The sequence below is a fragment of the Bos taurus genome, chromosome 23 (genome assembly GCF_002263795.3).
Source record: "Bos taurus isolate L1 Dominette 01449 registration number 42190680 breed Hereford chromosome 23, ARS-UCD2.0, whole genome shotgun sequence".
In the NCBI taxonomy this organism is placed as follows: Eukaryota; Metazoa; Chordata; class Mammalia; order Artiodactyla; family Bovidae; genus Bos; species Bos taurus.
The window spans coordinates 8,977,061-9,000,702 of record NC_037350.1 but is presented as its reverse complement, the minus strand read 5'-3'; the positions used below and the strand labels follow the sequence as shown (position 1 = coordinate 9,000,702).

Genomic DNA, 23,642 nt, shown 5'->3' with positions numbered 1-23,642 from the left:
TAGGTTATCCAGACACTTGCTGGAGACCATGATCTGACAAGACAAATAGACAGAGTCCACACTGTTCCATGACAACCCGAGAAACAGAACAAGAGCTGGACTGGGATTCAGGAGGCCCAAGCTGGAGCTGCAGCCCCGTGACTTTCCCTCTCTGGGTCTCTCTCAAAAATTAATGGCTGGGATGCATTCTCCAAGGCTTTGAGATTTAGTATGGTTTGAATCTGTGATTAGATGACCTAAGTTCCCTTCCAGCTCTGTGACATTAAAACATGAATAGTAGCAGGGCTTCAGGGGAAATGATTTAACCTCATAGTTAAACAGGCTTTGGATATGGCCACGTTAGGGCTTAAGGGCCAGCTCTAACACCTAACTTTTTCTTCCTCATCTATTAAACAGGGATAAAAATAGCCTCTACTCGGAAGATTTGTCTGGAGATATGCAATGACCTAATCAGTGTAAATGAACCCAGCGCACGGCTGGCCCGTTAGAGGCCTTCAGTTAATGGAAGCTGCCATCATTAGCATTTTTCATTTACAACAGTTTCCAAACTGTTCTTCATGCTAACACGGCGCCGAGTCTGGTTTCCTTTTCCCCAGCTCAACAGAGAAGACTGGTTTCTTCTAAGTGGCCCTGTGAACCAGGCAGAATAAAATTCAAATGCCAGGGCAGGTCTAGCTGTCTTGCAAGTTTAGTGCAGAGCTGTGTGTGACAGCACGGTGGAGAACACTCAGGTCAGGAACCACGTCCTCCCAAGACAGCGCCCACGGGCACAGCGCGGCTATGAGACTCAGGACCGTTCTACCAGGCTTGGTCCTGATTACCGACACCTCCCCGTTTCCCTAAGCTCTTCCCTAAGTGTTCACGGGCTGTTGTTGGACCTCTGGCCCCTCACACTTCCCTGTTCAGCATCACCAGCTCTGCCTGGATCAGCTTCCACTCGGCCATGGTATTTAACCAGGCCTGATTTAATAGAACACTTGCCATCTCTGTTTCCCTTGATCTTCTGCCAGTTCCAATACTGGTTATTCACAACCATTTGCTTTCTCTTCTCCAGTTGCTGGAATGTTGAGCCCTGCTGAATACTCAAGAAACAACTGACTGAGTCCTCTACCAATTTAACTCAGCTGTCTTCCAACAGCTACCAAGCGTTAGGTACTGGCTCCTCTGTGCCAGACATTGTGCTAAGCATGTTCTCTTTTAATATTCACAACAACCACGAGGGAAGAATCTGTATCCCTACTTTACCCATAGAAACTGAGGCTTAAAGAGGTTACACGGCTTCCTCAAAGCTGCTGACCAAGAAGTGGGAGAGAAGGAATCCAAATGCAAGCCTCACTACCAGGCTCAGTCACGCTTTTATTCACCTCGTGAAAACTATGATTTCGCTATAAGATCAATTCCTTACCTCTTCCCTTGGTGTACTCTTGGGAAGATAATTGCACCAATTTACTTAGATGATTTAGACCAAACCTCCTTAACTATTTTCAACATCATGTCAAAATCTGGGGATAATTTCATCTCTTCCCACTTGAGAAGTATATCTTCTCATCCAGGATTTACCAAGGGCCGTCTCATTGCCCAGTGCTTTTTCTAGTCTTTATCCTTCTAGCTCTTACTGTATTGACACTGTTTACTAGTTGTCCCCATTCTCTCCTCCTCCCTTGGTCATGGGGCTTTGTTAGACTGGCTCACAGCCACCTAGAATAAAGCCTACATGTCTCGTCTTGGTGGCTAGGTGTAGCCACATGGCCAAGCTCTGGCCCGTGGGCTATTAGTGAGAGTGGTTTGTGCAACTTCTGAGAACTGTCTTCAAAGTGCTCTTCTTCTCTTCCTTCTGGCCTGTGCTGATAGCTTAAACTTCAACAGTTGTCTTGAACTGTAAGATGGTAGAAGGAAACCGGGTCCTTGGCCACCGTGAACTGCCATCCTCGCTCTAGACTTCTTACTTCTGGACTATCTGATTTAAGACAGACAGTTATTTGGGGGGTTTTGGAAGTTCAGCCTGGCTTCTAAGACACTGCATGATTCTGGCTATCTTCCCATGTTTTTCCTCTCTGCCGCTAAATTTAAGTTCTATTCTTGACATCTTCAATCTCTCTAATCTTTCCCTCAGCAATTGATTTTCTCATCCACATTATCCATCACTTCAACGTGGATGATTCATGAATCTGTATTTTAATCATTACATCTTTCTTGAACATCAGACCCACATTTCTAAGAGTCTATGGAATACTTCTAGCTGGATATTTTGGTACCTGAAACACCTCAAACTTAACATAATCCAGAATTGGACTTATTTCCTCAAATGTGCCCCTCCTTCAATCCCCTGTTTCTATTAGTTGCACAATACTTCCCCAATTAACCAGGATCAAAACCTCAGACTCATCCTTAATGCCTTCTCCTCCTCATTCACCCATATTTGGATGAATGTAAGATCCTGTTAATGCTACCTATTTAAAACTCTGCTATCCATGTTCTCCTTCCAGTCACTTCCTATCATCCCTCTAGTCTGAGCTCTAATTTCCTTTAAGAGATTCCTTGAGATCTCTCAACTTCAAGGTATTCCTAACTCCAGTCTCTCCCAACCGCAATCTAAGATTCTACAATTACACATACACTCAGCCCTCCATATCCATGGGTTCTGCATTGGTGGATTCAACCAGTCACAGATCTAAAATACTCAGAAAGAAAAAAAAAAAAAAATCCCAGAAAGTTCCAACAAGCAAAATTTCAATTTACTATGGGCCAGCAACTACTTATCAGTATTTACATTGTATCAGGAATCAGAAGTAATTCAGATGATTTAAAGTATCTGGGAAGCTACATGGAGCTTATATACAAAAAACTATGCCATTTTATATAAGGGACTTGAGCGTCCAGGGATTTTGCTATGAGTGGGGGAGGAGGGGGAGGGTGTCCAGGAACAAATCCTCTGAGGACACCGAGTGATGACTGTTCTTGAAGTGTGGCTTCTATCCTGTCACCTCATTCAAAAAGCTTCAACAACACTCCACTGTCTGAGGAATACAGACCGCCATCTGAGATCCAATATTCTACGACCAGTCCTTTGTTCCAACCACACTGGATTATTTACCGGTCTCCAAATATGCTATCGTCTCCCACCATCTTACTGTTGCTGATGCCACATCCTCTGCTTGGAAAGGCCCTCTTCTTCCTCACTTCTGCTCATCAAGTAGAATTCTCTATTTTGGGTTTCAGCTCAAATGCACTTCCTTCATAAAGCCATCTCTGATCTCTTACACTGACATAATTTATCCCTTTTTGAACTCTAAAACTACTTTTATACCACTTTAACATATTTTGACCTTTTATGATTATTTTACATATGTCTCATGTATACACATGTATATAAATGGCTGTTGATACATTCGGTGGAAGAAAATAGCTTAGCTCTTGGATGCATAGCTTACAAAGCTCGAACTTATTCCATAATGGAAAGAAAAGTAAACTGCTCCAACTCAGAAATACAAATTGAAAAGATACAATAGGGCTCCTCTGATATAAGGGGTGAGAGACGAGGAAGCTTCTGAAGGTGAGGCTGAACTATTACACTCTCTCATTTACAGTTTTTGCCTTTGGGAAAAGCACCCAAATTTACTCCTTGTAATCTACCAAGAAAAGCTGGCCTGGACTTCCATGTTAAGACGGCTGACTGAATACAGGTGCTTACTTAAATCTTCTCCCCACAGTCTCACTAAACTACAAGTGGGCCTTCTGCTAAAAGGTGTGCAATGAAAGCAGACCTGACAAAACTCGATCCCAAGCTGCCGAAAGGAAAAGCCAGACTTCACACTATGGAATTCCCCAAAGGCTCGGAAACTGGCAGCACTTTGGATGTGGGAGTAGAGAGAGAAGCTAAAATAACATTTTTCCTCCCCTTCAAAAAGATTAAGGTCTTCACGAACTTCACACAGACCAAAATGCACAGCTCTCAGGAGTGATGACTTAATTGCTTCTTAAGACCTCAGAGGTGTAGCATGTGCCAAGGACTCCCCACGTAGCGCTGTCTTCCGATAATCGTGCATCACCGTCCTAAGCTAAGCAACCCCTTCACCTGGCCCGAAACACTATTAGTGGATGCTGCAGAAAAGCGCCACAGAGAACAGTGACTTTCAGAGGTCCTGGCTACCTTCCCATTTGCTAACAAACTTGTCCACCGTTTCTCTGAGCAGGAGCATGCCCCCAATGCTCAGGGGGCAAAGAGCTGAACACTTGAGAGAAATAAGTGACTGTGCTACACGAAACAGGAAGCATTGTTCTGCTATGCCAGTCCAGATAAAGATTTCAGAAGACTTTTTCTATATTTGAAACAACTGAAATAACAGAGGAATATCTAGTTGGATAACACTGTCATAAAACCATCCGAGTCTAGTGCCTTTACTGGGGAGGGAGGGTGGGCTTTCCACTTCATGGATCTATTAAAGTTTTCTCCGGTCGGTTTTTGTCTTTTCCACAGACACTACCGGCATTTCTGGATGTCTTCACTGTGAAGGTCTGTCCTGCATGCTTAGCATTCCTGGTCACTGGGCACCAAATGCCAGTATGATCCCCTCCTCAACTAGTCATCGTGATTAATTCAGTAACTCACCCAGACAACTCCTTCCAATTAATAGAGAATTAATAAGAATAAATTTTATTAATTCTCTATTAACTTTTAAAATCTCTGAATTTGTGGTTACATATATTTCTTATATTATTCCTAAATGCTGTGTTCCCCTTTTCTTGATCAGAAATGTTGAGATATTTTAAAACACAGACAAGTTTTCATTCTAGTTATCAAACCTATTGCTTTTTGCTTTGTTTTTAAATTTTCATTTCTGCTTTCTTTTTTTCTTTCTGTGTTTAACTGAAGTGTAAATGCATACCATAAAGTAGGTGACCTGTTGTATCTGCCTTTATCTTTATTAATTGCTCTCTGAAACTTTCTCCTGCTTAAGTTTTAGTCTTTCTTGTTTTTAAAAAATGAATTTAAGAAGAAAAACTTTATGCTGAGCACCACTTTGGCCAAATATTATCAGTGCTTAAACAAAATATTTCTACTACCATTAATTTCTAAGTTGGAAAATGATAGAAAAGAAAAAAGACAGGCAACTCATAGACTAAATATATAATACTAATCAATAAGATAAGATGCTCAGTTTCAATGGATCAGGGAAATGCCAAATTCAAAAGTCACTTTCTTTGTTTACTATGGGGAAAAACATTAAAAAGTGATAATATTCTGTGTTAGTAAAGGTATAGGGCAAAGAACACACTCATTCCCCGTTAAGTGGGGCCCAGTGGCTCCACCAACAGATCTAGACATGCATCTACATTCTGACCTGATAATTCTACCTTCTGTCAATGTCTTTTAGAGAAACACTCTTAAGCATGTAAGAATGTCTGTATGGAATGTTCACAGCAGCATAATTTATAACAGAGAAGTCATACTGAAGAGAACTTAAACATCCATCAGTTAGTGAATAGAAAAATGAGTTATGCAAGGACTTCTCTGGTGGTCCAGTGTCTGGGACTCTGTGCTCCTAACGTGGGGGGCCCAGGCTGAGTCCCTGGTTGGCGAACTGGATCCCACACACTGCAATTAGTCCCATGTTGCAACTAAGACTCAGTACAGCCAAATATATACATATGATGAACTTCTAAATAAAACAAAACATTTTTTTAAATGAGTTATGGGCTGTTTAACAACAATTTTAAAATAATAAGGTAGACTTTTAGAACTGTGACAAAATTTATTTATGATCTATGAACAACTTAAAAAAAGTTTACAAAATAGTTTGTAAAATATGATCCTATTTTAAGTTAAAAACAAACAAAACAATTTCATATGATCACTTTTATATAAAGATAGCACATGGCCCAAAGTAAAAAATAACATACTTTCAAACTATGGTCATCTCTGGTAACTGAGTAGCAGAGAGGTGAGAAAAATCTGAGCATTTTATTTGTATTCACTTTTGTATTGTTTGAAATTTTTCCTTCCAGTGAGCTAAAATGAATGTAATTTAAAAAATAACTCCTACCCCACCCCTCACATTGTAGTTTCTAGTATTATAAAGGAGGAGCTGAAAGCTCTGATAGTCTCATTAACACGGCCTTTTTGAAAACTGATGAATTAATTCATAAAAGCTGCCTAAGATAATGACACAAATGGAAAAGCAGGCAAAATTTAATATGTACTAACGCACGACATCATCTGCTGACTTGCCTCACTCTGACCAATCCTAGCAGGCGTTTCTTCCAGGCTACTGAGAAATTGGCAGAGCCTATTTTCATACTTAATGTCGCCACTCCTTTGTCTGAAAGCCCTTTGAGTGATCTAAGCAGCTTGCCTGGAGGCAGGCACACTTCTCATGCTGTGGTTCAATTAAATCTGCGTCCAGCACCACCCACTCTCAACAGTTAGCCCAATACTGCAGAGCTGGAAGAAACCAAAGCAAAGGATCATGAGACATGAGGTCAGAAGTCCTCCTGGGCAGCTCTCCCCTAGACCTAGAGATTTCTTAACCCGAGGGCAGAAATTTCCTACCAAGGTCACTTGGCCCCATTTACGAAGTTCATCTGACTTTCCCCTTTCCTTCCTTTCAAAGGCTGAGTCAGCTGACCTTATAGTGGTTCCAGAACAGATCTTTGAAAGAAAGAATTAGAATCTCATTCCTCCATGATGCTAAAGATTCTTTCCTCACTAAGAACTCCTTTCAAGGGAATTTTCTGGTGGTCCCCAGTGGTTAAGATTTTCTGTTTCCAATGCAGAGGGTTCCGGTTTAATCCCTGATCAGGGAACTAAGATTCTACATGCCTTGCAGCCAAAAACTTAAAAAATAAATTTGAAAAATTAAAAAAAAAAAAACACCCTTTTCAAACAGAGCATTAAACTCTTTAAGGGTTAAATTTCAGTATGATTTATTACTAAACACCTGGAGCAGGTATCAGAGCTCCACCTACTCTGCAGCACTATTCACAAGAGCCAAGACATGGAAATAACCTAAATATCTATTGCCAGATGAATGGATAAAGAAGATGTGGTACGTATATACAATGGAATACTAATCAGCCATGAAAAAGAAGAAAATAATATCATCTGCAGCAACATGGGTACAACTAAAGATGCTCATACTAAGTGAAATAAGTCAGAAAGAGAAAGACAAATACCATACATCACTTAGGTGGTTGTTGTTTAGTCACTAAGTCGTGTCCAACTCTTTTGTGACCCCATGGGCTATAGCCTGCCAGTCTCCCCTGTCCATGGGACTTTCTAGGCAAGAATCCTGGAGTGGGTTGCCATTTCCTTCTCTAGGGAATCTTCCCGACCCTGGATTGAACCTTAGTCTCTGCACTGGCAGGAGGATTCAATCACTGAGCCATCAAGGGAAGCCCACATTACTTACACATGGAATCTAAAATACGGCACAAACAAACCTATAAAACAGAAAGAGACTCATGGACATACAGAACAGACTTGTAGTTGCCAAGAGGGAGCAGGGGAGGCAAGGGATCAACTGGGAGTTTGGGGTTCAGTTCGGTTCAGTCACTCAGTCGTGTCTGACTCTTTTCGACCCCATGAATCGCAGCACGCCAGGCCTCCCTGTCCATCACCAACTCCCGGAGTTCACTCAGACTCATGTCCATCGAGTCAGTGATGCCATCCAGCCATCTCATCCTCTGTCGTCCCCTTCTCCTGCCCCCAATCCCTCCCAGCATCAGAGTTTTTTCCAATGTGTCAACTCTTCACATGAGGTGGCCAAAGTATTGGAGTTTCAGCTTTAGCATCAGTCCTTCCAATGAACACCCAGGACTGATCTCCTTTAGAATGGACTGGTTGGATCTCCTTGCAGTCCAAGGGACTCTCAAGAGTCTTCTCCAACACCACAGTTCAAAAGCACCAATTCTTCAGCACTCAGCTTTCTTCACAGTCCAACTCTCACATCCATACATGACCACTGGAAAAACCATAGCCTTGACTAGTTGGACCTTTGTTGGCTAAGTAATGTCTCTGCTTAGATAGATGCAAACTATTACTATTAGAATGGATAAACAACAAGGTCCTAATGCACACCTCAGGGAACTATACTCAACATCCTGTGATAAATCATAATAGTCTTACATTAAAAAAGAATGCATATATATGTATAACTGAGTCACTTTGCTTACAGCAAAGATTGACACAACATTGTAAATCAACTATACTTCAGTCAAAAAATGTGAAGAAAAAAAATAAATCCTAGGTCTAAATGTATACAAAAGCTGTAACATTTCTAGAAGAAAATACAGGGAAAAAAACATTAGTGAACTTATCCATTAAAAAAAAAAAGGGTACACTGAATTTTATCAAAATCAAGAAACTTTTGTTCTTCAAAAGACACTGTTAAGGGGATAAAAAGACAAATTACAGACTGGGAGAAAATAAGATATCTGATAAAGAACTTAAATCCAAAATATATAAAAAAATCCTTACAACTCAATAATAAGAAACAATCTAACTTTTTTTAATGAGCAGAAGATCCAAACAGACCATTCATTAGACACAAGGATGCCAAATAATCTCATTAATAGATGTTCAATACCATTAGTCATTAGGGAAATGTAAATTAAAACCAGAGTGACATATCACTCCATACCTATTTGAATGGCTAAAATTAAAAAAAACTGACAATATTAAATGCCAGGGAACATACATAGCAATTGTAACTCTGATGGGATGTAAAATGGTAGAACCATTCTGGAAAATGGTTTGGCATTTCCTTATAAACCTAAGCATATATTTATGAAGCACCCAGCAGTTTCATTTCTAGTGTTTACCTCAGAGAAATGAAAAGTATGTTCATAGAAGTGCCTGTATGCAAATGTTTACAGTAACTTTATTTGCAACTGCCAAAAACTGAAAATGGCCCAAATGGCCCTCAACTAGAGAACGGATAAACTGTGGTACATCCATTCAATGGAATACTATTCAAAAATGAAAAGGAACAGATTACTAATACATGCAACAAGGTTGAGTCCCAGTGAATTATGGTAAGTGAAAGGGCCAGACTCAAAAGGGTACTGGAATATTGTGATTTATAGGAAATATATACTTGGTCCTTCAGATGACCAAAATATATTTCTCAGCTATACTGGGCCTTTATTCACAGTTCCTGGCTCATAACTCCCAAAACAAAAGAAATTTTCTGATTAAGATATTAATGAAGGTGACTTCTGGATCCTACCCCAGGATGGGGGATGGTTGCCAGGGGAACCAGTCATGTGATTAGAGGGCTGAATGTTTGGTCCCATCCCCTGATTTCCTGAGGAAGGGAGAAGGAGTCTGAGGTTCAATCAATGCCATTGGAGGATGATTCAGTTAATCATGACTGGGCAATGAAGCCTCCATTAAAACCAAAAAAGACAGCTTTTCTGTCGTTTCCACTTTTTCCAACAGCTTCCATGCTAGGGAAACCAGAACTCTTCTGCATGCCAACAGGCCAGGCCCCAAGCTCGAGGAGGACAGAAGCTCTGTTCACCAGGACCTTGCCCTATGTATCCCTTCATGCGGCTTTTGCTTTGTATCCTTTAATATTCTTTTATGATAAATTGGTAATCTGGTGAGTATGTGGGTTTCCCTCAGTTCTATGAGGCATGCGGCATTTAATCTTTGATTTACAGCCAGTCAGTCAGAAGTCCAGGTAACAACCTGGACTTGAACTGGCATCCTGAGCTGGAGGGGGTCACTGGAGCCTCCAACGTGTAGCCGGTTGGTCAGATGCACAGACCTGGGCTTATGAGCGGCATCTGAAGTGGAGGGCGGTCTCATGGGACTGAGCCTCTTAGGTTATAGTCTCAGAGACCCCAATGACATCAGAGAATTGCTTCTTGGTGTGGGGAAGCCTACACACCTACACACACACACCTACACACACACACACACACACACACATACACACACACAGGAACTGGGTCTGGGAACCTTTTGTAGGTATGTACTACAAGACTCCATTTATACAATGTTCTGGAAAAGGCAAAAATCATAGGAATAGACATTGGAGCCGAGACTGTAAGGGAGGGGCAGGACTGACAACAAAGGGACGCAGAAGAACCTTCTGGTGAGGAAACCATGCTTTATCTTAATTGTGGTGGCAGCAGGCAAACAACTGTATTTGCCAAAACTCACAAAACTGTCTACAAAAAGGCTGAATTTTACTGTTTCTGAATAACTTTTTTTTAAAAAAAAGCTCCAAATGGAAACCATAAAAACAAATCAAAACTACTATGAAAATAACTACAAACTTTATGCACTTAAGGAGAAACCTTTTACACAGGACTGTTAAAAATAAGGTCTGCGGTATCAGACACATCCACACATGTTCTCTTAGCCACCGCTACCCTGACAACCCTCGTAGAGGGTACCGTCAAAGACGCACTGCATCCCCCGCTCTTACCTGCGCCCCGGGCTGTCAGAGGGTGGAAGGAGGCGCTAACAGCGCCTGCGAAGGGCCCCAGGCCGGCAGGCTACAGGGAGCTGCGAGAGGCCGTGGGGGCTCCTTCACAGCAGTGGGAATCGCACCACCCTTCTTGTCCTTCCTTAGGAGACAGAGGTTGTCACAAACGCTCCAGTGGGGCCCACTCACTCTGGTGGGGACCGCAAGCGCACCGCCTGGCCGCTTCTCAGTCCTGCAGCCCTCACCCCTCACAGAGGAAGCTGGATTTCGCAGAGGCGATGAAAGTAGGCCAAGGCAACTGAGCACTCCAGTTACCAGGTGGCAGCCAATCAGGGGCCCCTCCCCAGGAGTGGCTCGCTCCGAGGTCAGGCCTCAAAGCGGAGTCTGTGCCGGCAGCCTGAACCCAAGGGGAATGACTTGTTGGGCTTGTTTTTCCACCTCAGGAACTTGAGGATTTGTGATTTGAGGCCCCAAATCAATCTCGGCCACAAGACTGCCAGCCTCCCCTCCCTCGGCACTCACCTAGTCTGACCTGACCTTTTCCTTGCTTCACATGCTCAAAGGTGACAAGTCCCACTCCAGCCCAGGGTATTGAAAATGAAAGGCCATAATACACCCACCACCCAGAATGCCCTGAAACCCAACTCACCCAGCCCAAGGAACACCATCATCTCCTTCAGCTCTTCTGGAGCTGTTTCTGCCAAGAGGCGGGGGTGGGGGGCTCTACCTTTTGTCTTTCCATCCACAGACACCAGCTTCTTCGTCTCTGCTGTCAGCAGCAGCTCATAAGGGTGCTCATCCTCCTCCTTGGCTGGGCTCCCCTGAACCCAGGGTCTCATGGCCAAGACCTGAGAGAGAAAGCACGTACTTCTCAGGCAGGAGGCTAACACCCAGACAGGTTATGTCAAACAAATTTGAGATTATCAGCTCCTTTTTCTTCAGAGAGGAAGAGAGGAGGGGAAGAGAAGGTAAATAAGTGTCACAGGGAATTACAACCACTCTCCTGGCTACACATCTGGGCCTCAAATCTCAATGGCCTTTGATTAAAACACTTCCCTTTCCTTCCCTCATTTCATCCTTCAAAATGCCATAAATAAAATCCAAGATCCTCCCCTCCCCTGCCTCGCCCCTCTCTGTGTGATCTCTTTTCTGTGGATAACACCTCCCGAGTGGTTTTTAGTCACCAGGCATCATAAGACCTTCTCTCTCCATGTTTCTTTTCTAATATTTCATACATTCACACAGTACCCCAAAGGCTGGAATCCCTCCCCTCGTCTTAAGAGGGGATCAGAATGATGTCTAACTAACCCTGACTGACATACACTTACTAGGAACAAAGCTTTCTGCAAATCCTCTATTTCTGTGAGCCCTTCTTCATAGGCCCCAGGGTTACAGATGAGGATTTTCCCAAAGCTGGCTTCCTACCACACTTAGGAGAACACAATCTTAAATCAATTCTACCAATCTCTGTTCTGAAGAGAGGCAAGGATGAATTTCAGTGGAGAAAAAGCAGCTCTGTCTCCTGAGAAACCCCTAATCCAGGCAGCCAAGTGTCTCTGATGAAATGACTGGCCGGAGCTGGCCCCAACATCTGCCAATTGGCTTGAGTCAGCTGGAGGCCTGTAGCCACAGCCAGTCACGGTACCGGAGAAGCCAAGTGTCTCAACACAAGCCAGAAACACGACGGTTCATGCTACAGGCACACTGAGAGAGAGAATGGAGATACTTGCTACAGAGGACAATTCTGGCTCATCGGTGCTAAGAATCCAATGTGTTTCACAGGCAAATTAAATATAATACTGGCTATTATGAAAGCAAACCAAAGCACAAAATCTCTGATTGAGGAGTTTGGCTGGAACAAGGGATATATTACGAAAGACAGGGTGAGAGGGATTCACGAGTCCATCTCACAAACAAGGGGACCCTACACGTCAGGCTTTCTGGTGCACCTAGAAACCTCCTCTTTTATTGACATGTCCCACGGCTCACTGGAAACAAGTCAGGTTTGTGATTCATCAGGATTTGGCTTCTTGGAGGCACAGCTCACAGCGTTACAGCCTAATCAGATAACAGATTCTAGCAGCCTCAGATCCAACGAGAGACTGTAGCTCCTGTCTGCTAACAAGTCTGCCACTCCAAAGACAGTGACAGTCTCTCCAAAATCCTGCTGAGCGCAGCAGGCACCTCCACTTACTGAGGGCCACCTGACAGCTAAAAACTATTTCCTCACAGGGAGCCATTTGCCTGTATTACTTTATTCCTTTCGCCTCGTCATAGGAACACAATTAAGGGAACAAAGAGGGGCCATGAAGCAGTTCAGACAGCATCAACTTAACACCACAGGCTTCACAGACAGGAATGTGTGTTCTGCAACTTTACACACCCAGGGCCATCACTTAGGCAGAGCCCTGGAAATCTGATTCTGTGAGTGTTCTGCATGCAGTCAGAGCTCTCACATAGCCCCAGGCAGTCTTCTCTGCGAGGTACTTGACAGCCTGGGTGCCCAGCCTATAATATCCTTTCTTCCCAAGCAGGACAGGGCTGATGACTTCCATCTGGAAAATCAGGCCACTGGACCTGCATTCACTCCCTGCCTGGCTCCTGTGCAAGACAACCGGAAGCAGAGAACCAGCAATGACAGAGCTGGAGGGGCCCAAACCATTGCAGCCACAGCTAGGGAGCACCTGGTTCCAGCTCATTCCTTCAGTGAATGACAAAACCCAGTTCCCAGAGAGGTCCCAGGACTTGCTCAAGGTTACACAGAAAGCTTCCAGCAGAACCAGGGCCAAAAAATTCACCTCTCCTCCAGATTCTAGACTGAGTTGGCCTCTATTTTTTTCTGGGAAGTATGGTTTCTCCACTCAACTCGGAACCCTCTCCCCACTTCAGATGTCTCATGAGGGTCCCCTGCTCAGACCCACACAATTGTAGGGTGATCTTCTCCTCTTGGTCCTGGCCTCGGCCAGCTATGGATTAAAATCTCATGAAAAAGCAATAAACTGCTTTTCTGCAAGTCTTTCCAGTTCCCACTCAAGAAGGCTTGTGTCACAGAGAATAAGGCAGTAACTGATTTTCAACAGAAAGGATTCTGCTTTTTACTAAATTACTCTTTAATATTTTTTTCCCCTTTCTTCCAGGGCTTGCAATAAATCAAAAACAACCAAAAAAACCCCACAAAAAACAAAAATGTATTCTCTGCTCTATGGAGAGTGACATTTTAGCTGCAGAGAAAAGCAACTACCAGTTGCCACCTAACTGTGACCATGGGATGGCCCACCCGGCTGTGGACAGCTTTCTGGGAAGAGATATCACAACAGCTGCAGCTTCCCATGAACATTCAGCACATCTAAGCAGAGAGAAAACACTCGTAAGTCCGATGCAGTTGGCAGCCCATTTGGTGTGGTGAAAACATCTGAATAGCTGAATATATGTGTGTGTATGTTTGATTTTTTTAAAGGCAGTTTCATGATCTGGCCATTGCGCTGATCAGCTTTCCTGGACCCGGGCACACTCAGTTTCTCTTAAAGGCTTCTGTGGATGATCTGACGCCTCAGGAATGGGAAACAAACAAGAGGGCAGAGTGTGTGCCTCCTACGATATGAGGTTTGGTGTATTAAAGCTTTGAGTGTATAAGAAATGAAAATGGTGAAGGCTAGAGTCCAAATTTTTTTTTTAAGTCCACTTTTGGAGAAGATCTATCCAGTCAAACTACAGTGAACAGAATCTGTCTGGATCATTAAAAGGATAATGACCCAGACCACATCAACTCTGTATTCATGTACGTATAATCATTGCTTCGGAAGCAAAGCCAGGGTTCTCAGGGTCTTCCAAATGTTGACTATGGTGGTCCAACTGATCCAGAATTCCAGGCTATTGGAATATGTATCTCAGACAGTCTCCAATCCAGAAAAGTTGTAGGGAGATTTCTCCTCCTACTACTTCTTGATACAGTATTACTGCCAAACTGTATGCCCTAGAGAGTTCTGGGAGAAGAGAAAGTGCTGGTCATCCAGTATTTCTTTATGAGTCTTCCCCTTACCCCTGGACTTCAGCAATTTTACTCCAAGTCCTTGTTAAAGAGGCGGCGTGAGGCATTTACAGAGACCCAGCCCTGACTGAAGATGCTCTGTTATTGCTAGGCTTCTCCTTGTAAAAAGGGAGTAATAGAGTGAACCTCTACATAAAAACATGTAGGGATTTACTACATGCACGTGTATCTGCTGGCAATGTATTATTACCCTAGAGCCTGTAATTCTAGAGACACCTTAATCAAGACATAATAATAAGTATTTTGTAATTAAGGGATAGAAAAAAATAAGGACAGAATTTGTACCTAGCATGGAAATCAGCCCCTACCTTCAACACTGACTTTTACATTCTTAAAAGGATTTCCTTGTATTTATACACATTGTTAAACTGAAGTCATCCTTATGGCTGCAGCTGTTTATATTAAATAAAAGAACCTGTCTCACTGGATGGTCCACAGCAGTAAAAAAAAAAAAAAAGTTAACTGTGACTTCTGGCGACTAAGTAATGAAATTTAATTGATTAATGTGTGTTAGCTGATTTTTAAGTTAAAGAATAATAGGGCACTGAATGAGCTACAAAAGACTATTGAAATTATAAAATATTTTGAATAAACAATAAATGTATTCTCTGAATGGTGGGAAGTGTTAAAGGAGCATTAGGAAGATGCAAGATTAAGGAAAATATGATTTTCTTCATATACCTAAGTTAGAAGATTGAACTATTTGCCCATGACAACATTTCTTGGTTTAAAAAGTGAACTATTCTTTTCAAATAGCCTCCTTTGATGTCCCCTACCTCTTCCCTGACTCCTATTTCTCCTCTAGTTGAATTTTCATGACATTTTCCATGTTTGCCCTGGTGCAAGATTCTTCATGGGAAATGAAAAGGGAAAATGCAAAAAATGGAAACAAGACCTTTGACTCAGAAGCAAAGCTTGCTAATCTGGGCCTTCCTTGGTGGCTCAGTGGTAAAGAATCCGCCTGCCAAAGCATGGGACATGGGTTCAATCCCTGGTCTGGGACGATCCCACACGCCACAGGGGAACTAAGCCTGTGCTCTAGAGCCATGAGCCACTACTACTGAAGCCCAGGCGCCTAGAGTCCATGCTCTGAAACAAGAGAATCACTATAAAGAGAAGCATGCCCACTGCAACTACAGAGCAGTCCCTGCTTGCTGCAGCTGCAGGAGGCCTGTGCACAGCAATGAAGACCCAGTGCAGTCACAAATAAATCATTTTTTTTTTTTTAAAGGTTGCTAATCTGATCCAGTGTAGAGAACAGTGATTGGGTGGGGGTGGGGGCGGGGGGCGGTATGCTACACTTTGTATGAAAAGACAACACAGTTACAAAAGCCAAAAGAGAGACCCTTTAGCCTAATGGAGCCAGGAGAAAATGTGGATGTTTGGCTTTCCATGTGGCAGGGTAGATCAATAATTGGCCTGCCTGCTAGACAGCCCTGGTAAAATTCCTTGCTTAGTACTTTTGGGTGAGTTTGAAAGGTCTTGTTCTGGATTACTGATACACACAACAGAAATTTACTAATCCAAAGAGGTGAAAAGAAAATGAGATAGCAAAGTCTTCTTTAAGCACACACCAGATGCACTTAGCAAAAAATTATATTTCAGTGATGGGAATAAATCCTCAACTCTCTACCTCAGAAGCTGTCAAGGGAAAATACTTCTTATCTATGTGGTCTTCCTCCTCTTCGTCAGGTGGTGGTTTTGCTGGAGGCGGAGGACGTTCCCTCTGTAGAAAAGAAAAATAAGTATTTTACTATCTCTTCTTTCGAGAACCTAACTTTTTTGGTTTACTCTTATCTTTGCCTTTGGGAATAAAAAAGAATAATGTACAGAATTCCCCTGACAGACTAAACTCAAGGTTTAGTATCTGAATAGATGGAAAACTCTATACACACACACAATTCAAATACCGTTGCTTTGTTTTTTGATCTTTATAGCAGAGATTACAAACATGTCTGTCATATCCTTGGCCACACTGAGAAATATCAGCACTAAAAACACAACTGCCTCATCAGAAAATGTCCTTCATGATAGCAATACACAAACTCCAGTGTAGGAAAACCGGTGGCTCAACTTCCAATCTACCGGAGAAGAGGAAACAGTAAATCAAAAAAACCAACTTGTAAGAGCTCTAACAAACCAGAGTTATTAAGGAAATAATGAGAGGAATCTAGGACAAAACATCAATTCCTGCTCAAAGTGAAAGTGCCAGTCGTTCGGTTGTGTCTGACTTTCTGCAGCCACGTGGACGGCAGCCCGCCAGGCTCCTCTGTCCATGGAATTCTCCAGGCAAGAACACTGGAGAGGGTCGCCATTCCTTTCTCCAGGGGATCTTCCTACTCCAGGTTCAAACCCAGGTCTCCTGCATTATAGGCAGATTCTTCACCATCTGAGCCACCAAACTTAATGCTATTCTTATTTATTAGCAGAGCTCAGAACTGGTCTCTTATCCTTGGTCACTTTCTTCAGTGAGTACTATTATGTATCATTAGCATATGAAAATCCTATTTCATCTCAGCCCATTTCAAAAAAGGAAGAGTTGTCAGTTATCTGCCCTCACAGGGGTTGGCCAGCTTTTTCTTAAAGGGCTACACAGTAAATATTTTAGGCTTTTCGGTCAGCTCTGCCAGGGGGACATCTAAGCAGCCATAGAGGATATGTAAATGAGCGGGTGTGGTTATGTTCCAAATACAACTTTATTCACAAAAACAGGCAGCTGTTTGTGGGCCTCAGTTCACCAGTCTCTACCCTTAAGCAAGAAACTCACTGAAGAAGGGATTATCAAGATCACAGTAGACAGTTTCAGGAACACACAGAATGATCTTTGGCGAAACAAAGTCGAAGAGAGTTCTGCCATTGTCCCTGCTGGACTCTCAGCGTCTTCATATCCCAAAGTCCTATTCATGCCTGAGAGCTCATGTTCCTACAGGGAAGGGAGCTGGCCTGCAGGCCCCTTCCTTGGCTTGTAGGTTAGCTCACTGTGTTGCTAGAACAAGAGTATTTCTAAATATCTGGGTGGAGGTGAATGTTGAATTAAGTGACAGCCTCCAAGAAACCTGTAAGCAAAGACACTTCTCCCATTTTAGGAGCCGCCGCGTGCGTTAGCACTCGGCATCCGTGATCCCTCTGTTAAACACACTTTACTGGCTGGTATTATATCTTGATAATCTGGTCATTCCCATAGTCCCTGCCACCAGATGGGTGCAACAACTCCAATGAGGTCAAGCCAAGTAAAGCTATTTAGGTCGAATTTCCCACTAAGTCCACTTTCCCCACCCTCCTTGCTCCAGAAGCACAGGGACAAACCTGGTCCCAGTGACACCTTGTAAGGAGGCGAACGGCAAATGGAGCAGGCCCATAATCTCACTAGTTATCCAACCAAAGGACACAATAACTGAGGGAAACCAGAATGAAGCATAATAAAAATGACTCAGCCTAGATGCCCTTTCAAGGCGAGAGACGCCTAGAAAGAACAGTATGAAAGGTTTCTATGGAAGTGGTGATCACCAGGGACCCTGGAAGGAAAGAAAAGCATGAGTCTCTCTTTCCTACCATGAAAACTTCGGCCAAGGGCTACAAAGCTGACTCGTACATAACTATTCGCTGTGTTTACAAGATAGGGAACAGTCCCTTGGCCACAGGTAATTAACAAGGGCCAGGAAGGCAGCACAGCCACAACATCCTCAAGTAAAACTGGCAAAGAGGCATCCCAAGATGCATCAGTTTCTACTTAGCAGGACCACAGGAGGCTAGATTCCTAGAGTGGGATGAACAAAGAGCCCATGTAAGTCAGTGGCTAAGCCCACAGGAACTTGGTCATTCAAAGCTGACTTCAGCAACCCTGTGTTCTTCTTGCAAAGCCTCCAGCTCCCTCTAATGGGCATCACTGGTAAGCGCCACAGATGGCAGTGTCTTCCTCCACAGGTTGGACTGGCCTATTTGTACCTAACAGTGAAAGAAGTGAGAAAACAGACAAAAACAAACTAGCTCTGTCTGCAGAAGCGCTCTGTGAGTGGTGCCTGGCACACAAGCTTGCTTTCACCACCGACGGAGTTCATCACACTCCCTGATAACACCCACTCTAGGGGTGCTGCCACAAGGTCAGCAGGCCTTTCCAAAATCCATACGGAAATGCTGGGACAGGGCAGGGCCAGAAGTCTAACAAAAGAGAACACCAAAACCATCTGGCCATGCCCAGAGCACTAATGAAAAGTCCAAGGATCACCAGGCAGCCAAAGGATCATTAAAATGGTCATAAGCCATATTCCCACCAAAGGGAAGGGCCAGCCTCTCCAACAGGAAGATGTAATATACACCTGAAAATATGCCCCGAGGTGGGACTATCACTGGAATCCCGTTAGAGCAGCACCTGTTTATGAGGAGCACAGTGCTCAAAGCCTCAAACTGCGGCGCTGCCAGAGCAGGGAGGAAGGGCCATGGGACCACTGACTCGGGGCTAGGCTCACAGCAAAGCCCCAGAGGAGACAGTGGGGGTAAGGAGTCTGGAGAACAGTGTTCAAGGCTAGAAGAAGCAAGTACTATAGAAAGAACCAGTCAGATGGGAAGGTTGACCTTTTGAGGGAAAAATTCAGAGTTGTCCTCCTTCCACCATTTCAAAGCCTGAAGGGTTATGACTACGGGAAAAACGGGAAGGTATATGCTAACATATCCGCATCTGCTTAAGCCTTGCTACAACCCTGCTGAATACAGACTCTGTCCAAATCCAGGGGGTAACTTTTCAAGGGCAAATGGAAGATCAACACGTACTCAGGGCAGACAGGAAGTTACTTAGTGAGCTCTTCCATCAATGGACCTGCTCTCTGGAAAGAAACCAACAATACATAGCAAAGACACCAAACACAGAAGCAGTGCTGAGCCTAACCCAAATAAAATGCTTCAATTTTCTCTAAGGACAACCGAGTAACAGAAAGATGCCAACGGGTTATACTGAAACTGAGAAACTAAAATTATACCTCAACATGACCTGCATAGTTAGACCACACTAAGCAAGAGGGAGAAAGGCAGAGGGGGAGCCCCCAGGAGAGCAGGTGGAGGCAGCCTAGGCCTCCGAGACGCAGCTGGCACAGGGGGCCACGCTTCCCGTCCCCCGTTCCCCAGCAGAGCAGAGGTGACAGCGGAACCCCGGCCACATACAGGCCTCACTCCAGCAGCTTTCCCTCCGGCCGCCTCAGCCTCCCTGCTCACAGAGTCCCGGTCGGACGAGCGTCCACTGGCCGTGCTGTCCAGGGACTGGCAGGAGACAGCATTGTACAGCGCCTCATAGGGACCCTCCTCTTCTGTGCTGGTGTTAAAATCGATGATCAGTTCAGTCACTGCTTTCTCCAGGTCACCTAAAGAGGGGTGGGAAGGCAAGAATCGGTGAGAGGAGGACACAGTCTCGGACTTCCCACCACGGCAACAAGCCAAAGTCCCTCCGGTCACCTGAACTTGACCAGTGTTAACCCAGAGCAGGAAAATAAATCACGGCTCTCTCCATGGACAAGACTAAATACAGAGTTTCATCTGCACTATATACTCTGAGAACTGAACAAAATTTTCTCTAGTTCAAGATGGAACATTTGACATCAATGAAGGACATCTCCCAAGACTGTTATAAATTCCAAAATACCTCAATATCATGACAGCATGAACGTAAACCAGAAAATATAGCAAAATACAACTGAAAAAACTTCAGTAACAAGAACATGTGCTCAAGCAAAACAGAGGATGGTGAAGTCTCTCTGAGATGGGGATGCTGTGTGGCTGTTGAGACTCACTTGCTAGGTAACTACAAACCTCAGGGTGCCTGGGATCCAAATGTGTGACTCTGTCTGCAAAGTAACCAGGGATCTGGTTATAGACTGGGGATCTCTGGGTCACTTGCAGAGTCAAAACTGTAACTGTAAAATCCTTGAAAGCTAAGAGCTTAGTGAACTACTAATCCCATTACCAGCAGATTATGAGGTCAAGAAAAGAAATGTGACTGGGGAGGGGAACAGGGACTCCACAGTAAAGACAGGCTGGGGAGCCCTGGACCCTTGTATCTCTGCAGTCCTCTGAAAAATCTCTTTCCTTTTTTAGTATGTGGCTGTGATCCGCATCTGGGGGAGGTGTCAGCCTGTGTTCTGTCTTTCTCATCCATCGGATCTAGGATCCAAAAGGGTTGCTCAATCAACCTGAAGAGGTGGATCCTAGCTAATGACTGAGACACTGGACTGCCCATGCTAGCACCCAGACGGCATTTGTTGGACAAATGATACATTACTAAAACCTGCCATATATATAGCTACCAACCAGATGACACTCATTATATATTTACTGTGGGCCAGGCACTACAGTGTATGTTGGGGGAAAAAAAAGGTTTCACTGAGATTTGAGTTCATCCTGAGATCATCCTATCCATCACATATCCCAGGACAGCTCTCACGGAGCCAACTCTAAAAGTAGACAATAAAGTATGAAAGAAGATATCCCACAGTTATGGCCTAAGCTTTGCCCAAGAAAGCTTCATATAGTAGCTGGGAAAAAATGAATTTGAATATGAACTTATTAAGTACTCCCAATCCTCCAAATTATAATTTAAATCAAAGATCAAAGTTTTTCCATTCTGCTAAAGAACATTCAATATTCAACCTTTTTCAAGCTGAGACCCCTCTATAGGCAAAGAAGGGCTGACTCACCCTGAGACTTCTGGGATATAGAGTCCAGGTTGGAGATGAGAGGTGGCTGGGGTGTAAGGGTTTTGTCTACCTCTTTTGCACTTCTTTTTCCAGTCATGTGATCTACATCGAAAAACAGAAACAAAAATAAAGCTGTACCAAATACCAATGTCTTGGTTCACCCAGCTGGTCCTCTGGCCGAAGATGGACCCATACCTTCGATGAGTGCCGCTATCTGCTGGCTCTTCTGAGATGGCAGCTCCCGGACGGTGTCCAGTGCGGTCAATCCTCGGTTATCCTTTATGTTGACATCAATTCCTAGAAAGGCACACCAGGTGGACCCGGGGAGTGAGGATTTTCAAGCGAGGGTCAAACTCCAGGACACCTAATGCTCCCAAGAGGCACAACCAACATTTTCATCCAAAGCCATTTTATCCAGCTATTCAAAAACAATTCATACATTTGCAATCAACTAGTGGAGATATACACATTGAGTTCAAAGGCAGCCGGCAAAAATCCCCCTCGAGATCCTAGAGGGGAGCGATCTCCACCCCGGCATGCTGTACAGACAAGAGCACTGCCGACCTCTCACCTGCAGCCAGCAGGATTTGCACCACATCGGTCTTGCCAAACAAAGCAGCCTCATGCAAAGCACTGCCCTTCTCCGTCTGGAAAGCAAACGAGAGCGCAGAGCAGGATGTCATCAGACAGTGACTCAGGTTTGGCATGGCTTCACATGACAAACGGGACACAGACGAGAAGGGACGGAAAATAAAATAAACCACACGAAGTTCTCTGTCATTATCTTTCCCACTTTTCGGGTCTGGATTCCAAAACCACAATCGTGGCCCACACTTGGTAGAGGGTGTTTGATGCGCCACCAGGAGGCCACACACGAATAACTGCAGAGTCACCCTCGGAGCCACCCACCAGTGACACTCCCCAAAACCCCACCTTCCTGGGAGGAACGAATGATGAGAAGAAAAGGACAAGGGGGTGGAAGCGCGGTAACTTCCATTGTGTTCTGGTGGCAGCCAAGCCTAAGGTATGGCCATCCTGAGGGAGAAAGCTACCAGCAAAGGGGAGGCTGTGTCCTGCCGGCAACACCAAGATGATGGGACTGTGGAGGTGCGAATGGTGGCAGCGGGAGCACAGGTAGAGGAAGATAATGAAAGCTTTCTAATTTCAAGAGGGCGTCCGTAAGCACATCTTTTCAGGGTATAACGCCATGTATTAGGGACGGGGGAGCCTGGTGGGCTGCCGTCTATGGGGTCGCACAGAGTCGGACACGACTGAAGTGACTCAGCAGTAGCATTACCCCTGAAAAGAAACGAAAAATAACAGACTCACTGGAGGAGTTTGTCTCTAAAGTTTCGTGTTACAATGAGTCAGCAGCTGGAAGCATCTGACAAGGTGATGTGAACCGTGCTAAACAGGAACACAGCCCAGCAGCACGGAGCTCGTGCCTTCTCCAACAGGACTAGGTCCCCGGGCCTGGGAGGGCCACCCGCCGTGCTACCTGGTAGCTGCTATCCATGCCGGCGTCCAGGAGGACCTGCACCACGGCTTTGTGGCCATTCCTCGCTGCCAGGTGCAGAGGGGTGTGCTTCTTAGTGTTGCAGCTCAGGAGGTTAGGGTGGGCGTTGAGGAGCATCTTCACCACCTCCAGCCTCCCGTAGAGTGCGGCCAGGTCCAGAGGCGTCTCGAACTTGTTGTTGCGCATGGTGGGGTCAGTCAGCTCCTCTAAGAGGACCTTCACCACCTCGGTGTGGCCGTACTGCGCTGCGCAGTGCAGGGCCGTCTCGTTGTCATTGTTCTAAAGAGTTAACAGGCAGATGACCATCAGAAAGGTGGCCAGCAGGCAGACGGGCACACACTGGGATAATCACATGCAAAACCACTGAAATTTAAATGAGAAAAACAGCAGCAATACTCGGGGACTAGTAGAACTACGTCAGAATCCAGACAGACTCTGCTGCCAGCAAGGCCAACTGCTCTGATCAGCCTCAGTTACCGCCAGAGGGGAGCAGTCGGCTCCTTAGCCTTGGCAGTCTCCTCTATGCCATGTGAACATGTCTCCAGACGGCACAGAGAGCCACCTTGGGAACACGGCACGCAGTGGGGAGCAGCCCTGGCACAGATGAACGCCCGTGATATCACTGCCATTGACTCATTTTAAACTTCGACTGGTTTTACAATTTCTATTGCGCCAACCCGTGGTCCTGATTTTGGATCTACTGACCATCCATTGCCTCGCACACAAGCTTTTTGGAATGAGCTTGTCATCTGCGTAGCTTCTTACATGCAAATCAATCGGCCAACAATGAAAGTAGCAGAGCAGAGCACCCAAATCACTTTCAACATATCAGCCAACAGCCACTGCCAAGGGATGGAGGTGCCTGAGCGCAGTCTCAGAGAAATATAGGACCCAAAGGCTGCCCTGAGCCTGCTCCGGAATTCTGCCCCAACCACTGCATGCAGGATCTGCAGCTGTGCAGG

The 23,642-nt window shown here is 44.6% G+C and overlaps 1 protein-coding gene across 9 annotated transcripts in view; it reads right to left on the bottom strand.

Annotated features, from left to right (window-relative positions):
* Positions 1 to 23,642, bottom strand: part of ANKS1A (ankyrin repeat and sterile alpha motif domain containing 1A) — a 168,953-nt gene that overhangs the window by 64,571 nt on the left and 80,740 nt on the right. For all 9 annotated transcript variants that reach the window (XM_005223297.5, XM_005223298.4, XM_005223300.5 and 6 more), the window contains 7 exons: positions 22,663 to 22,959; positions 21,736 to 21,811; positions 21,360 to 21,461; positions 21,165 to 21,266; positions 19,639 to 19,835; positions 16,118 to 16,210; positions 11,164 to 11,284 (listed from right to left, as the gene is read on the bottom strand). In XM_005223297.5, coding sequence (XP_005223354.1) covers positions 11,164 to 11,284; positions 16,118 to 16,210; positions 19,639 to 19,835; positions 21,165 to 21,266; positions 21,360 to 21,461; positions 21,736 to 21,811; positions 22,663 to 22,959 — 988 coding nt within the window. The remainder of the gene's footprint in view (positions 1 to 11,163; positions 11,285 to 16,117; positions 16,211 to 19,638; positions 19,836 to 21,164; positions 21,267 to 21,359; positions 21,462 to 21,735; positions 21,812 to 22,662; positions 22,960 to 23,642) is intronic.